Source organism: Artemia franciscana, chromosome 11, assembly GCF_032884065.1.
Source record: "Artemia franciscana chromosome 11, ASM3288406v1, whole genome shotgun sequence".
Classification (NCBI taxonomy): domain Eukaryota; kingdom Metazoa; phylum Arthropoda; class Branchiopoda; order Anostraca; family Artemiidae; genus Artemia; species Artemia franciscana.
This window is the reverse complement of record NC_088873.1, coordinates 28,469,434-28,485,603: the sequence shown is the minus strand read 5'-3', so window position 1 is coordinate 28,485,603 and position 16,170 is coordinate 28,469,434. Positions and strand designations below refer to the sequence as shown.

The window sequence follows — 16,170 nt, the reverse complement described above, 5'->3', positions numbered from 1 at the left end:
AGTTTTTTTCTTTATTCCAAGCCACAGTAATTCCAAATCTGGGTTTTTATAATATTGATTCATGTAGCCTAACCGCATTTTTTTTTTGCATTCCATTATAGTTTAGAAGAAAATTGTACAAAATACTCTTTAATTACAATTTTGTTACTGAACTTTGGCAAAACCAAGAGTTAATCTAAGCAAAAAACTGATCTGAAACATCTAAATCTATATATCGATTATCGAATATCGAAAGAAAAATATCGATATATCATTATATCGTTTAATCAAATTGTCACCCGACGCTACTACTTTCACCTCTATTGCCACTACCTGTAAGGCTAAGAGCATTGAACTGAAAATTTCAAGACGTATATGAACATTCAGGTTATAAACAGGACATTTCAGCACTGTCCTAGCAATGACTATTTGTATGAACTTGAAACTTCCAGAACTTGATGAGAGAGATGTTTTACTGACCAAAAGGCAATATTATAATGCTACTAATGCTCTTAGTGCTACCCCTTTTACTATTAATGCTATTAGGCTACTAGTAATATCAGTAACAGTATTGTGAATACTATTAAAGTTATGCTACTACTACTACTACTACTACTAGTAGTAGTAGTATTATTAGTAGTAGTAGTAGCAGTAGTAGCAGCAGCAGTAGAAATAGTAGTTGTAGTAGTGTTAATAGTGGTAGTAGTAGTAGTAGTAGTAGTAGTGGTAGCAGTAATAGTAGTAGTAGTAGTAGTAGTAGTAGTTGTATTAGTAGTGATAGCAGTAGTAGTAGCAGTAGAAGTAGAAGTAGTAGTAGTTTTAAAGTAGTAGTAGTAGTAGTAGTAGTAGTAGTAGTAGTAGTAGTAGTAGTAGTAGTAGTAGTAGTAGTAGTAGTAGTAGTAGTAGTAGTAGTAGTAGTAGTAGTAGTAGTAGTAGTAGTAGTAGTAGTAGTAGTAGTATTAGTAGTAGTAGAAATAGTAATAGTAGTAGCAGTAATTGGTAGTAGTAGTAGCAGTAGTAGTAGTAGTAGTAGTAGTAGTAGTAGTAGTAGTAGTAGTAGTAGTAGTAGTAGTAGTAGTAGTAGTAGTAGTAGTAGTAGTAGTAGTAGCAGTAGTAGTAGTAGTAGTAGTAGTAGTAGTACTAGTACTAGTAGTAATAGCAGTAGTAGTAGAAGTAGTAGTAGTAGCAGTAGTAGTAATAGTAGAGGTAGTAATAGCATTGGCAGTAGTGGTAGCAGTGTTAATAGTGGTAGTAGTACTAGTAGTAGCTGTTTTTTTGTAGTGGTAGCAGTAGTAGTAGTTATAGTCGTAGCAGTAGTAGTAGTAGTGGTAGTAGTAGCAGTAGTAGCAGTAGTAGTAGTAGTATTGGTAGTAGCTATAGTAGTAGTAATAGTGCCGTTATATATAGAAATATTAAAAATTAGGAATTTCCTAAAGGACTCTAAGGTTTCAGTTTTCCCAGTTTACGAAAAAAGTGAAAAAACAAAATGTGTCAACTAAAGAGGAACACTTCTCATAGGAATTGAAGCCAAATTATTTACCACTCTTCAACCAGCTCACGCATGTGTTCAATAGGTTTTTGACAACCGCTGCCTATGTTAAATTTCACACTTCCAAAAGTCAGGTCAGACTTAAAACAGAAGCAGCTCGCTGAGCCCTTTTCGACATGGCATAGAAAAAAAGGAGGGCAATTTGAAAATTGGTTGTCATATTCGTTAGGCAAAATCTGCAGCCTACTGGGAGGGGGGGGTCCATATATTCGGAGACAAGTGTGACAAGTAATAGCTATAGTTCGCCGAAAACGTGAGTTTTGTCACAGAGAAGTGTATTTTAAGTTCAGTTATTTCCTTTTTTTAATTGAACCGGATTGAACCTTGAAGAATTGGCACAAGACCAGTCATTATGCCGGATCTATGGATATGAAAGGAGATTCAGAAGCCATGTCTGGAAGCCAAGTAAGGCCGAAACACCTGACTCCGTAGTATTTGTAGTAGTAGTATTAATAGTAGTAATAGTGGTAGTAGTAGTAATAGTAGTAAGTGACAAGTAGTAGTAAAAAAAATTACCATGGAAGATCAGTTTAATTTACATAAACTGGTATTTATTTTTAAAGTTGTATTAATCTTTTATGTGTAAAATTGAACAAAGTGAAAACATTTAAAAGTAATTTTGTTTTAGTAAAGTGCAAATTATGTTCTGGTCCTGAGAAGGCATGCAGGTCATCAGCCCTACTCATTATAACTTCTGCTCGTCTTGAGTTTGACAAGGCTATTCAATATAATTTCTGCTCCTTTTGAGTTTCATCTATTCTTTGATAGTGATTCGTGGGGGGTTTCACGTTTTGAAGATAATTTTATTTTATTTCTGCTCTTTTTTGGCTTAATGGAACTCCATACTTTTCTTCAAAAAACTGCTTTTTTGTAGAAATATTTTTTTTAATAAATTTCCATTCTTTTTTATTTACATTGTCATTTTAATGATGAAATTTTTTTTATATCTTTCCGTTTTTCAAAGAGCTCGTGTAGTAAGGAGCGACCCGGCTCAATAGTAACCGGCTCAATAGTAAACTCTAAAAAATAGAATTTTGATACCAAACGTTACATCAAAAGAATCGTATTTTTATGCTGATATTAAATATATAAGTTTCGTCAAGTTTAGAGTTACCCATCGAAAGTTACGTGCCTGAGAACATCACTTATAAGTTATAGAATATTAACGGAAATCACACCATCAGATTCAACGAATCAGAAAACTCTACTGTAGAATTTTCAAGCTCCTATCTACAAAAATGTGTAATTTTGAATTTTTGCCAGAAGACAGATGACGGATGCGTGTTTTTTTTCCAGGGTTGATTGTGTCGATCCAATGGTCCTAGAATGTCGTGAGATGGCTCATTCCAACAGAAATCAGAAGTTCTAGTGCCCTTTCTTTAAGTGACCAAAAAATTGGAGGGCACTTAGGCCCCATAACACGCTCATATTTTTCCAAAGTCACTGGATCAAAGTTTTGATAGTCATTCTGTTCAACATAGTCGAACAACCTAATAACTATGTCTTTGGGGACGACTTAATCTGCAACTGTCCCCGGGGGAGGGGCTGCAAGTTACAAACTTTCACCATTGTTCACATATAGTAATGGTTATTGGGAAGCGTTTCAAAAAAGACTTTTCGCGTTGGAGGAGAGGTCGGGAGGAGAGAGTTACGTGGGAGGATCTTTCCATGGAGGAATTCATCATGAGGGAAGAGAATTTCCATGAAGGGGCCGCTGGATTGTTTTAGTATTATTTAGAAAAAATGAGAAAAGAAAAAAAAATTTTCAACTGGAAGTGTGGAGCAGCATTAAAACTTACAAAGAACAGAAATTATCGCGTATACAAGGACGTTTGTCTCCTCCTAAATACCTCGCTCTGTACGCTAAAGTATTTTTAGTAATTTTAACGATTTATTCTACGATCTTTGTGATTCAAGGGTCATTCTTAAAATATTGGGACAAAATTCAAGCTTTGTGCAAACAGCAAGGAAGGGATTGACGAGGTGGCGAACCACCTCATATACATAATAAAAATATACAAATATAGAAGTTAGTTATGTACGTTATTTCGTAATTTAAGTATATTTCTTACTAATAAAACATTCGTAAAAAAAGATAAAAGCTCTTGTTGCATTTTAAAGTAACCAAAAATTGGAGAGCAGCTAGAACTCCTCCCCTGCCTCTTTTTGTATCAAAATCATCCGATCAAAACTATGAGAAAGCCATTATATATGAGAAGCAGAATATATGGAGCTCCCTCCCCCCAGTAGGTTTCAGATTTTACCTAAGGAATGACAACCAATTTTCAAATTGCCCTCCTTTTTTTTATGCCATTTCGAAAAGGGTTCAGTGAGCAGCTTCTGTTTAATGAGACGCTCATTGGGGTCACGAATAACATGTGCAAACCCACGGAGCTGGCAGAGACTGGTGACGCTTGAGATTTTGTAAGTGTTGAAACAACATTGGTGGATATCGTCGTTTTAAGTCTGACCTGACTTCTGGAAGTGTGAAATTTAACATAGGCAGCGGTTGTCAAAAACCTCTTGAACAAATCCATGAGCTGCTTTGACGTGCTACTATTCAGCACCATAAAGTAGGACTGCCTTCACTGTCGACTTATATATGCTAATTTCAGTTCGCAAGCTAATTTCTCAATGGGCCTAGAAAAAACTTATATATGGCCCAGCGATAGCTTCTTCAGATTTAGACATTCCTCCGTTGATATCTTTAAAACGCTCTTCGCTCAGATCAACCTCGAATCCCAAATAAATGAAACTGACAACATTCTCAGGTGCAAGTTCTCTTTCGGTATTTGACCAGTCAACAACTAATTAAATTTAAGCCGGATTAAATCTGTACCTGTTTGGAATAAATAACGAGTGAAATACTTTTGAAATTGTAATTGAAACTCGTTAGATAAATTTATAAGCTTGTATATGATCACGGCTTAAGGATTATTTATGGGTTGTGGCTGTGAGTTAGTATTCAGCATTACTATCATCTGAGTTGTGCATTGAAATATTCGGATTACTTGCAAGTCACTGGATTACTTGCCCCACTCAAAGATAAGTTATTATTTATTCTCATTGCATTCATTTAGCCAATGTGGATCATTTTATAATTGTGCTTATTGAGAACTTCTCTTTGGATATACCTTTTTCACTTAATTGTTTTTGGATTGATGCCGAGTCATGAGTGAAATTTCCTTATCATGGGCAATTGGAATACCAGTACGCTTTATTATTGCCCAGTTTTGAATTTTGCTCAGCACAATCTCGGTGAGGGGTTGGACCATCTGTCGATTGTGAAATACGCTAGTGATTTTTTCCCGTATGAAGATGTTCTTGGCGCTAAGAAACGTTTATATAGCAATTGCTTCCCAGATGAGCCTATACCTCGTCGTTCGAGACCCAGTGCTAAGAATAGTTCGTTGTCGAACATTATCGCTACTCTTTCTCGCTGCTCTGCAGAAAATATTGATATTCCAGAGTTCGTGATCATATCCCCCTCTGAAGTCCCTAGCATTCCGTCCCTAGCGTCAGCTTATTCTATCCTTACAGCCTAAGTGCCTTGATCAGTTAAAATCGCTTGCTCACCTCAATAGTCCAGCAACGTCTATAATTAGTTCTTTGGTCTCAGATAGTAAAGGTAGCAATCGCAAACTCTCGTACGCCATCGTTCTTAAATATCCGCCTCCAGAACTAAAAGACCCCATTTCTCGCAAGGAAAAGCTTGATTCTTTCGCCGGACATGACAGAATTGTGTCGGTAAAGTCCGATCCGGTAAGGAAAAGATGGGTTGCTTCTCTCAATATCAACGGCACAAAAGACAAAGACTTGTTAATTAATGAATTATTAGTCCATGACATAATTGTGTTGCGAGAGCAGCACTTTGGTTTTGTCGTGGTTTTTTTTTTTTTTTTGTTCCTAGCACCCCGATTTCAGCTTATTCCTAGAAAGTGGTAAGGGTCTAACCTCTTCGGTTTTTACGGAAAGTGTGGACCTTAGGCCGGATTGATGAATATGACTTTACATTTTGGAAAGCTTCGTAGAACTCTTGCCTGGGGCCAAAAAGAATGGTTTTTGCTTGTCCTTGAGCCAGAGCCTATAGTGTGTGAAGTGAAGAGGAGTTGTATAGCCTATGTCAGAGAGGACTATCTGAAGTTATGCAGCCAAGCTTTCGTTTCATCAAACCATGTTTCTGCTTTCGAGTGGAAAGCTCCGTTCTAGCAGGCAAGCAGGCAGGCACCAGTTTCAAATTGAAGATGGACTAAAATCTATAAGTGTTAAATATATGCGACAGTTACCCTGCCCCACAGCCAATATATCTTCTTTGAGTGATAAATAGAAAAAAGTGCTGCCGTGATTTCGGCTGAGTTTATCATTCGGTTTTTCGCACTTGGGATTGCGGTAGAGAAATGGTATCAGATGTGCCTCTTAAACTTTAAAAGTTCTCTCATTGCTAAAGAAATTAGAGTTTATCCTTTGCTCCAAGTGATGACGTTAGAAAGTTGGCCTACGGCAAAAAAGTCAACTTTTGAACTAAGACAGATAAATTTTTTTTTCGACGGCAGTCGATAGCTTTTGATGAGCTGATCAAAGTATATGTCATCCATTTTATTGTACAAAAATTCCTTCATGAGATATACCAGTTTGAAAGTTTAAAGGGGTTGACAACTTCAGTAGTAAGGTACACACTGAAACCAAAAATAGGCCGATACCAATTGTGAGACATAGGGGAGTTGTAAGCAACAGTCGGCTGTTAGCTCATATTCATCCTCGGCAATGAGGGGTTCGCAACTCTTTCTAGTTGGTGTACCTATTTTTTGTTTCCGTTGTATTTGATGGTAAGACCAATTTGGTTCTAGTGGTAAGACATGTAGGGGACTTGTAAGTAATAATTGGCTGTAAGGCTACAATCATCTTTAGCAATGAGGAGTTTGCAACTTTTGCGAGTTGGTGTACCTAGTATGTATTTTAGCATCCTTACAGATTAACAACTTCAGCGTTTAGTCGCAGCGAGGAAACAAAACTAAAGTGTTGCTCTCGCAACACTTTACTCGGCGAAGCCGAGCAAAGGTTGCCGCAACACCTCACGTTGCCCATGCAACGTAGATCTAATGTTCTTGCAAGAACATCTTTTGACCAAATCAAACGTTTGTAGCCTGGAGGGATCTTCTGTCCACCACTTTTTTTTGCTAGAGGCCAAGAAAACTAGAGGCCGCCCTTCCGGTGGCCTAGCAATTTTCTTCCGTTCCCCATCAAAGCCCTCTGTGATTCATTGTGATGATAAAATGTTAGCGACTCAATGTGACAGTGCCGCCTTTATAAACGTTTACTTACCTTGCGATCGACGTTCTATAGCATCTTTTACATCTTTGGCTAAATGTTGCTCCAGTTTAAAGTTTCTACTCGAAAGTCTACGTTTGAAAGACCTAAATTGGATTTTAGCTGGTGACCTTAACTGTGACATTCTTGGTACCTCCGATAGGTCAATCCTCTTGCTAGAATCACTTCCTAGCATATATCACGTCGCAGTTAAGAGCCTTCCATTCACGTATATTCTTAACAGGGGCTGTTCAAAATCGAACCTAGATCACGTGATCTCTTCCAGTTCCAGCTTAATATAATCGATTTTCAGGGTGGACGAAGAGAAGATTGATGACGATCACCTTATTCTTAGGGGTAATTTGTACTGTGAGCTATCTGGCTCACATGACTTTTCACAGGAACCCCACGCCCATCATTTCCCGAAACATCTTTAGTCAAAACTTGGAAATAGTAATTTTTTTCATTGTTGTTGACCGGTACAAAAATTGTGTCTGCAAGGAAGACCACCCCCCACGGCTCTCAGGGCAAGAGTTGTAAGTTTTTCCCTAGGGGAATATAAGGTTTTTATAGAAGAGTGTTCGAATATACTTTGGAGGGGACACATTGGATTGGTAATCAGAAGCTCAGGTGCCTCTTTAAGATTAATAGTAATCAGAGCTCAGCTACTCCCCCCCACACACGTTGTATTTCCAGTGTTACATTTAATAGCAATTTTGAGATAGTCCTTTTATTCATAATAAGTCCAAAGATCATATAACAAGTCTTTTGGGGTTGATACAAACCACTAGAGCCTGGTGGTGAGGGTTGTAAGCTATGTCCCTGGGGTATTTTAGATTCTTATGGAAGCGACGTTCGCACAAACTTTAGATGTGTCTCATTTGGTTGAAATTGGAAGTTCTAGTTTCCTTTGATATTCAAAAGCGATGGGGGTCAACATGCCACCTATCTACCCCTCTTTTCACCTAACAACAATGATTGAAATTGTGTGATTGCTATTTCGTTTGTAATAGTCGCAAGAACATATATAATACCTCCAGGGTTGACACAGCCTCCATGGGCCCTGAGGAAACGGCCCTGGGGGCATATGAAGTTTCTATGGAATGGGTGGTCGCAGAAATTTCAGATGGGTCTCATTTGATTTGAAATTTGAAGTTTTAGTACCCTTTTCAAGAGTCAAAGTGATTTGAGAGCAACGTCAATTTCCCACGCTCATCATTTTCCAAAACAAACATCCAAACAAAATTTTGACACATAATTTTTTTTTCAGCATTGTCAAAGGGTTCAGTAATTATGCGTTTGGGGATGTCAGCCCCCCTCCCCTGCATTTTTTCTTTCTTATAAATAGTATATGCTATAAAGTCAAATGATACATGTTTGACTTCTACTTTCCCAAAATACGAAGGGAATTAAGGTGTGTCTTTTAGGGAATGTCGAGGGGAGTGTTGAACTAAATCAAAACCTGTTATCTGCATATAGGTAGTCAAAACGGTGAAACTCAGGAATGGCTGAGTATATTAATTTGGAAATTTTATGAAATGATGAGGGAGATGATCATTTGGGCAAAAAGGCTATATTTGCACGGTACTACTGCTTCATCTACTGCTATCTTTAAAGCTACCACAGCTACTATTATTACTACCGCTACTATCACTAAAATTACTACTTTTGTAGTGAAAACTGCTAAGGCTGAAGATACAAAAAATTATCTGAGGAAACGTTGAGTAAAAAGTAAAGTCAAACCATATTATTTTTATGCAGATTGCTGATACGGGCGTATCAACAATATTTTTGAAATGGCTTAAAGTATCGAAAGGATACTTCAGGGGCACCGTGAGAGGGATGTCCAGATGACCAAAAGGCATAATGTACCTTCTACTACTGCTATTAATACTACAGCTACAACTGTTAATGCTAATTACAATACACTATTATTGCTAGTTATGTCCTTACTACAACTACTATAATGATACTAGTACAATTAAGGCTACACATACAAAGGTGATAATAGAATATTGAGGGGGAATCGATTTTTGTTACTTTTTCACTTTTATACATTTAATAAATCAAGTATTATTAATATTTTAAGGAATAAATATCAGCATGCCGTGTTCACGCGTCAGATGAGTTACAAACCTTCTCCCAGTAATGGGTTAAATTGCATGGTGAAGCAGAACACCATCGTGGGAGGATCCTCTATAGGAGGACAACTGCGGCAGGGCGTAAGATCCAGATTTATGGACAACGGCCTCTGTAAAGGGCTGCCTCGACCCTTTCGGGGTACCTGCAAGACTGGGAAACTTGCGGTCAATTTTTCCCACTTGAGGAGTGGCGCCCCTCGAGGAAATTATAGCCTAGTAAACAACACAGCACTCGTACGGGATTCTGATTATTGGATAATTTTCTGGGCTTGGTTTGTTTTGATGGGCGTTTTCGGGCTGAAAAACCTCTTCCTAGCTAATTTATCTACTATGGGCTGCCTCCCCGTAGTAGCATAATATTTGTAGGCATGAATATATAATGAGTCGGAGGTAATAGGCTTGGGACTGTCTGTGCAGGATTTCGACTCTTGTTGATAGAAGAGCATCGCCAAGTGCTGAAAACCATGTTGTGACCAAGATGGGCCCAGGATTGCACAAAGCCTCCAACTTACTGGAGGTCCCAGGGACTTCTTGCTGTCCGGTTCTAAGCCGGCTTAAGCGCTTCGGTGTAGACTTGAGAAGATATGTTGGTCCCCATCCTGCACTGGTATCCGGGATCACTGCTTTTCTTGAGGCCAAAATAATTTCAAAGATTTAAAGAACATGAAAATTGGAACTTGGAATGTTACGACGTTAAAAAATGACTATCGCATCGACATTTTGACTGACGAATTCAGACGGTTTGAACTGGATTTATTAGGAGTTTCAGAAACTCATATCCCAGGGGTAGGAAGCATGAAATTAGGTGACATAGAATTTGTTTACTCAGGAAGGAAGGATGGGGTACATAGACAGGGAGTAGGGCTCATGATGAATAAGGAAGCTGCTAAGTCTTGTTTAGGCTGGGAAGGTATTAATAATAGAATACTAATTGCTCATTTTATGACTAAAAAGTTTAGGGTATCAGTTATAGTAGTATATGCCCCCATTGAACCAACTGATGGAGATACTAGTGACTCAGATGAATTTTACTTACAGTTACAGGAGCAAATAGACAGGGTACCAGGTAGAAATATGGTGTTTTTGCTAGGAGATTTTATTGCCCAGGTTGGTAGAAATAGGGATAGATGGTATCCTAGCCTAGGTAATTTTGGTGTAGGAAAAGAAAACAGTAATGGCTATAGGCTTTTGCAATTTTGTAGGTATAACAACCTAGTTATAACCAATACGGTGTTTGGTCACAAAATGGCCCATAAGTTGACATGGTATTCACGTGATGGTAAGACAGCAAACCTTATTGATTATGTTATTGTAAACAGAAGACTAGCAGGATCAATACAAGATACTAGGGTGTATAGGAGTGCCGTTATTGATGTTAAAAGTAAAGATCACCATCTAGTAGTGTCTAAGGTTAATTTAAAGCTGAAATTTCGGAAGAGTAACTCCCTCCCGGAAAGTTATGATGTTGGTAGACTTCAGGATGAAAATTTGAGAAAAAAATTCCAGGAACAGTTGAGTACTAAACTTGAGGGTTTAAAATTTGACAATGTGGAAGATGGATGGAATAATTTCAGAAAAACAATTTGTGAAGTTGCTGATGGTGTCCTAGGGAAGAGTGCTAAGACAGCAACTAGGAATATTAGTGAAAAAGCTTTAGGTTTAATAGAGAGTAGAAGGGGTTTGTATAAGAATTATCTGAGCGATAGGTCGTATGAAAACAAAAGGAATGTAAAGAAAGTGGAGAAAGCATTAAAATATGAACTAAGGAGATGTGAAATGGAGGCGATGGATAAAATTGCTGAGGATCTGGAAGATGCGGCTAGACGGCATAATAGTAAAATATTATACTGGCATGTTAATAAATTGAAAGGGAGTAGCCGATCCGGACTAGTCCCAGTTAAAGATAGAAATGGGGTCACAATTAGTGATAAGGAAAAAGTTAAAGAAAGATGGGTGGAACATTTTGAGAATGTGCTAAACCGAGATACAGTTGCAGGAAAAGATATAGATGAAAATGAAAAAGTTTGTGATACCTTGGATGTGAAGGAAGATTTGTTTAGTGAGGAAGAATTAGCGACAGTACTAGAAGGATTAAAAAATAATAAGGCCCCAGGTGCTGATAGTATGATTAATGAGTTCCTTAAATATGGTGGCTCTGAGGTTAGGAATAAGCTACTGAAGATTATGAACATGATTTTTGAAAAAGGGGAAGTACCCAATGATTTTAGGAAAACCTTAATTAAACCACTGTATAAGAAAGGTGACAAGAGTGAATGTCGGAATTATCGAGGCATTAGTCTGGTCTCTGTAGGTAGCAAATTACTGAGTAATATGATACTTTTTAGACTGAGACATGCTGTAGACAAAGTTTTAAGGGAAGAACAATGCGGTTTTAGAAAAGGTAGAGGATGTGTCGACCATGTTTTCACTCTTAGGTTAATAATTGAGAAGTCCCTTCGTTGTCAAACACCTTTGGTCCTTAGTTTTATCGATTATGAGCAAGCTTTCGATTCTGTTGATAGAACAGCGTTAACAAAGGTCTTATCGTTATATGGTATACCAGAAAAATACATTAAAGTGATTTGCGCTATGTACGAGAATAATACTGCTGCGGTTAAGGTAGGAAATGAGGTTAGCAACTGGTTTTGTATTAAATCAGGAGTTAAGCAGGGATGTGTTCTATCCCCCTTTATATGGATCATTTTGATGGACTTCGTCTTAAGGAGCACAGGAAAGGCAATTGGAGACCATGGAATCAAATGGGGAGGAAGAACGCTCCTGGACTTAGATTATGCTGATGATTTAAACATATTAGATGAAAGTGTGAGCAAAATGAATGAATTTTTAGAGGTTTTACGAGTTCAGGGTGCTAAAATAGGCTTGAAAATTAATGTTAAGAAGACTAAGTCACTAAGGTTAGGAATAAGTGAAGATGAACAGGTGACCTTAGGTAACGAAAAGATTGATCAGGTTGGGAGCTTCAGTTACCTTGGTAGTATTATTAGTAAAGATGGTGGGAGCAGTGAAGATGTTAAAAGTAGAATAGCTAAAGCTCAGGGTGTTTTTTCACAGTTAAAAAAAGTTTGGAAGAATAGAAAGATAAGCCTACAAACCAAGATTAGAATATTGGAAGCTACAGTGATGACAGTGGTCAAATATGGCTCTGAAGCATGGACACTCCGAAAAGCAGATGAAAATTTACTAGATGTTTTCCAGAGAAATTGCCTACGGATTGTTCTGGGTACCCGGCTGACTGACCGTATTTCAAACAGTAGGTTGTACGAAAAGTGTGGTTCAATCCCGCTTTCTGGGGCTATAATGAAAGAAAGGTTGAGATGGCTAGGCCACGTTCTACGGATGAAGGATGACAGATTACCGAAGATTGTCCTTTTTGGCCAACCGTCTGGGGCTACACGGAAAGCAGGTCGTCCTTGTCTGGGTTGGGAGGATGTCATAAATAAGGATTTAAAGGAAATGGGAACTTCCTGGGAGGGTGTAAAGAGGGAGGCTTTAAATAGATCAGGTTGGAGGAGGAGCGTGCGTAGCTGTGTTGGCCTCAGGCGGCTTGGTGCTGCAGTGAGTTATTAGTAGTAGTAGTAGTATGTGTATATAAAACTGAGAATGCACGTTCATTTGAATTTTTTTCAGTGAAGTTGCCAATTATGTTCTGGCCTTGGGAAGGCATATGGGTTTTGAGCCCTAATCATGTTAATCTCGGCTCGTTTTGAGTTTAACTTGGTTATTTATGTAATTTCTGTTCGCTCCGGGATTCTTTTATTTATCGATGCGGATTCGTGGCAGTTCTACACTTGGTAGATTATTATTTTTTTTATTGCTTATTTTTGGTTTAATTTACTTTTCTTTACTTTTCTTCGAAAAATTTATTTTGTGGAATCTTTTTTTTTAATATTTACAATAAATAACCAAGTAAAACTCAAAACAATCAAAAATTCCATTAGTAGGGCTCGCAACTCTCATACCGTCTCAAAACCAGAATTTAATTTCCACTTTACTGAAAAGAAAATGACCGTGGACTGTCAGTTTAATTTACATATACTGATATTTATTCCTTAAAGTTTTAATAGTATCTTATTCACTAAAGTCAAAACTTCTAAAACTCATTAGTTTCCATTAGAGTACTAAATCTGCTTTTGTCCTGAGATGGCATGAGGGAATCAGCCCTGCTCATGTTCGATTTTGCTGGTTTTGAAATTGACTCAGTATTCATTTTAATTTCTGTTAGTTTTTCGGTTCTTTCTATCGGAACCAATGGATTGGCTTGCTATTTGTATGTTGGAGGAACTTTTTCAAAAATTGTTAATTCGGACAAAAGTAGTTTTGTTAAATTAAATTTTAGTCCTTCTGAAGCTGAGTTCTAAAATAAAATCCAGTATCATTCCCAAGAAATCATATCTATGCTCTTTGACATTCTGGATACACCTACACTCTTTTGATTGATTTAAATTGTAAGAACAGAAGTAGTATTTCTAGTATCCCCCTAAAGTCGTTATCGATGTATTGCTGAAGTATCCTATCGGAAACCATATAAACTCAGTGCCTTTCAATTTAGTTTTAAAACAAAATTTAGTTTTAAAGAAAAATGGGTTCCTCCCCATCTGTTGTATGTTGGAGGAATTATGTTATTATGTTTTATATTATCCCTAGAGACATAGTTACTGTTCTACTATGCTGAACAAAACAGCAGTATCAAAATTTGGACTGGATGCGCTTAGAAATTGAATTTGCTCGGGAGGAGGGCTTCTTGCACTAAAATGTCTTTTTACTAAAACTTTCTTTTTTAAAGAGCACTAGATCCTTTTGAAAACCTGCATGTATATAATTTTTTTATTTAATTGAAACTCCTCCTAAATGTTTTGTTTTACCTTAACAGTTAATATTTTCACCTTAAATTTTCACGTTGACACCCTTTGCGTCATTAGTTACAGAAATATGGTGTTAGTATTAATATCGTAAATAGCAACGAAGACCACACTGCCTTTCAATATCAAACAAACAAAACTTTGAAACAATACGGAATACTACAAGGGAAATCGTCCAAGGGCCATCTTCAGCACAACAACAGAAATATATATATCTATATATATAAAAATAAGTTGTCTGTGTGTGGATCTGTGGATGGATCAGGTGACGTCATGTTTGTCCGCATATGACGTCTGAATTATTTCACACTAATACAAAAGAAGAAAAAAACTAAAAAAGGTAAAAACTAGAAAAAAAACTAAAAAGAAAAAAAAACTAAAAAAGCTAAAAAACTAAAAAAAACTAAAAAAAGGTAAAAATCTAATAACTAAAAAAAAACTGAAAAAAATAAAAAAAGGCAAAAACTACAAAAAATAAAAACTAATAAAAAAACTAAAAAAGCTAAAAAACTAAAAAAACTAAAAAAAACTAAAAAAAGGTAAAAAACTAAAAAAAACTAAAAACTAAAAAAGAAAAAAACTAAAAAAAACGAAAAAACTGAAAAATAAAAGAGAAAAAGAAAACTAAAAAAATATGAATAAATATATATAAAAATAAGTTGTTTGTGGGTTATGTCTGTCTGTCTGTCTGTCGAGTGACGTCGTGTTTGTCCGCATATGACGTCTGAATTATTTCACACTAATACAAAAGAAGAAAAAAAATAAAAAAGGTAAAAACTACAAAAAAAACTAAAAAAAAAAACTAAAAAAGCTAAAAAACTAAAAAAAACTAAAAAAAGGTAAAAAACTAAAAACTAAAAAAAACTGAAAAAACTAAAAAAAGGCAAAAACTAAAAAAAATAACTAAAAACTAATAAAAAAACTAAAAAAGCTAAAAAACTAAAAAAACTAAAAAAACTAAAAAAAGGTAAAAAACAAAAAAAACTAAAAACTAAAAAAGAAAAAACTAAAAAAAAGGAAAAAACTGAAAAATAAGAGAAAAAGAAAACTAAAAAAATATTAATAAATATAAAAAATATAAATATAAATATATCTATATATATAAAAATAAGTTGTCTGTGGATCTGTGGATCGTGGATCAGGTGACGTCATGTTTGTCCGCATATGACGTCTGAATTATTTCACACTAATACAAAAGAAGAAAAAAACTAAAAAAGGTAAAAACTACAAAAAAAACTAAAAAGAAAAAAAAACTAAAAAAGCTAAAAAACTAAAAAAAACTAAAAAAAGGTAAAAATCTAATAACTAAAAAAAACTGAAAAAAATTAAAAAAGGCAAAAACTACAAAAAAAAATAAAAACTAATGAAAAAACTTAAAAAGCTAAAAAACTAAAAAAACTAAAAAAAACTAAAAAAAGGTAAAAAACTAAAAAAAACTAAAAACTAAAAAAGAAAAAAACTAAAAAAGGAAAAAACTGAAAAATAAAAGAGAAAAAGAAAACTAAAAAAATATGAATAAATATATATAAAAATAAGTTGTTTGTGGGTTATGTCTGTCTGTCTGTCTGTCGAGTGACGTCGTGTTTGTCCGCATTTGACGTCTGAATTATTTCACACTAATACAAAAGAAGAAAAAAAACTAGAAAAGGTAAAAACTACAAAAAAAACTAAAAAGAAAAAAAACTAAAAAAGCTAAAAAACTAAAAAAAAACTAAAAAAAGGTAAAAAACTAAAAACTAAAAAAAAACTGAAAAAACTAAAAAAAGGCAAAAACTAAAAAAAATAACTAAAAACTAATAAAAAAACTAAAAAAGCTAAAAAACTAAAAAACTAAAAAAACTAAAAAAAGGTAAAAAACAAAAAAAACTAAAAACTAAAAAAGAAAAAACTAAAAAAAAGGAAAAAACTGAAAAATAAGAGAAAAAGAAAACTAAAAAAATATTAATAAATATAAAAAATATAAATATAAATATAATATAAATTAGCAATCAACAAAGCACCGAGACACAAATGACGACCGGGACACAGGGAGTATAAATGACGACCAGGACATAAGTAAAAAAAAAAACTAAAAAAACTAAAAAAATGGTAAAAACTACAAAAAAACTAAAAACTAATAAAAAAACTAAAAAATCTAAAAATCTAAATAAACTAAAAAAGAAAAAAAAGAAAAAAGGAAAAAAATAAAGGAGAAAAACAAAACTAAAAAACGAATGTATATACAGACCGGGACACCGGGATACAAATGACGACCGGGACACAGGGAATATAAATGACGACCGGGACACAGGGACACAACTACAATGGGGACGCC

General features: G+C 35.4%; 1 protein-coding gene across 8 annotated transcripts in view; it reads left to right on the top strand.

The window, feature by feature from the left end:
• LOC136033052 (uncharacterized) overlaps positions 1–16,170 on the top strand; it is a 342,211-nt gene that overhangs the window by 102,869 nt on the left and 223,172 nt on the right. For 5 of the 8 annotated variants that reach the window (XR_010618843.1, XM_065713633.1, XM_065713632.1 and 2 more), the window contains exon 6: positions 1,859–1,933. The exons of the other annotated variants lie outside the window; for them this stretch is intronic. Coding sequence is in view for 4 of the 5 variants with exons in the window: in XM_065713633.1 (XP_065569705.1) it covers positions 1,859–1,933 (75 nt within the window). In the remaining variant the exon portion in view is untranslated. The remainder of the gene's footprint in view (positions 1–1,858; positions 1,934–16,170) is intronic. 8 annotated transcript variants of the gene reach the window in all.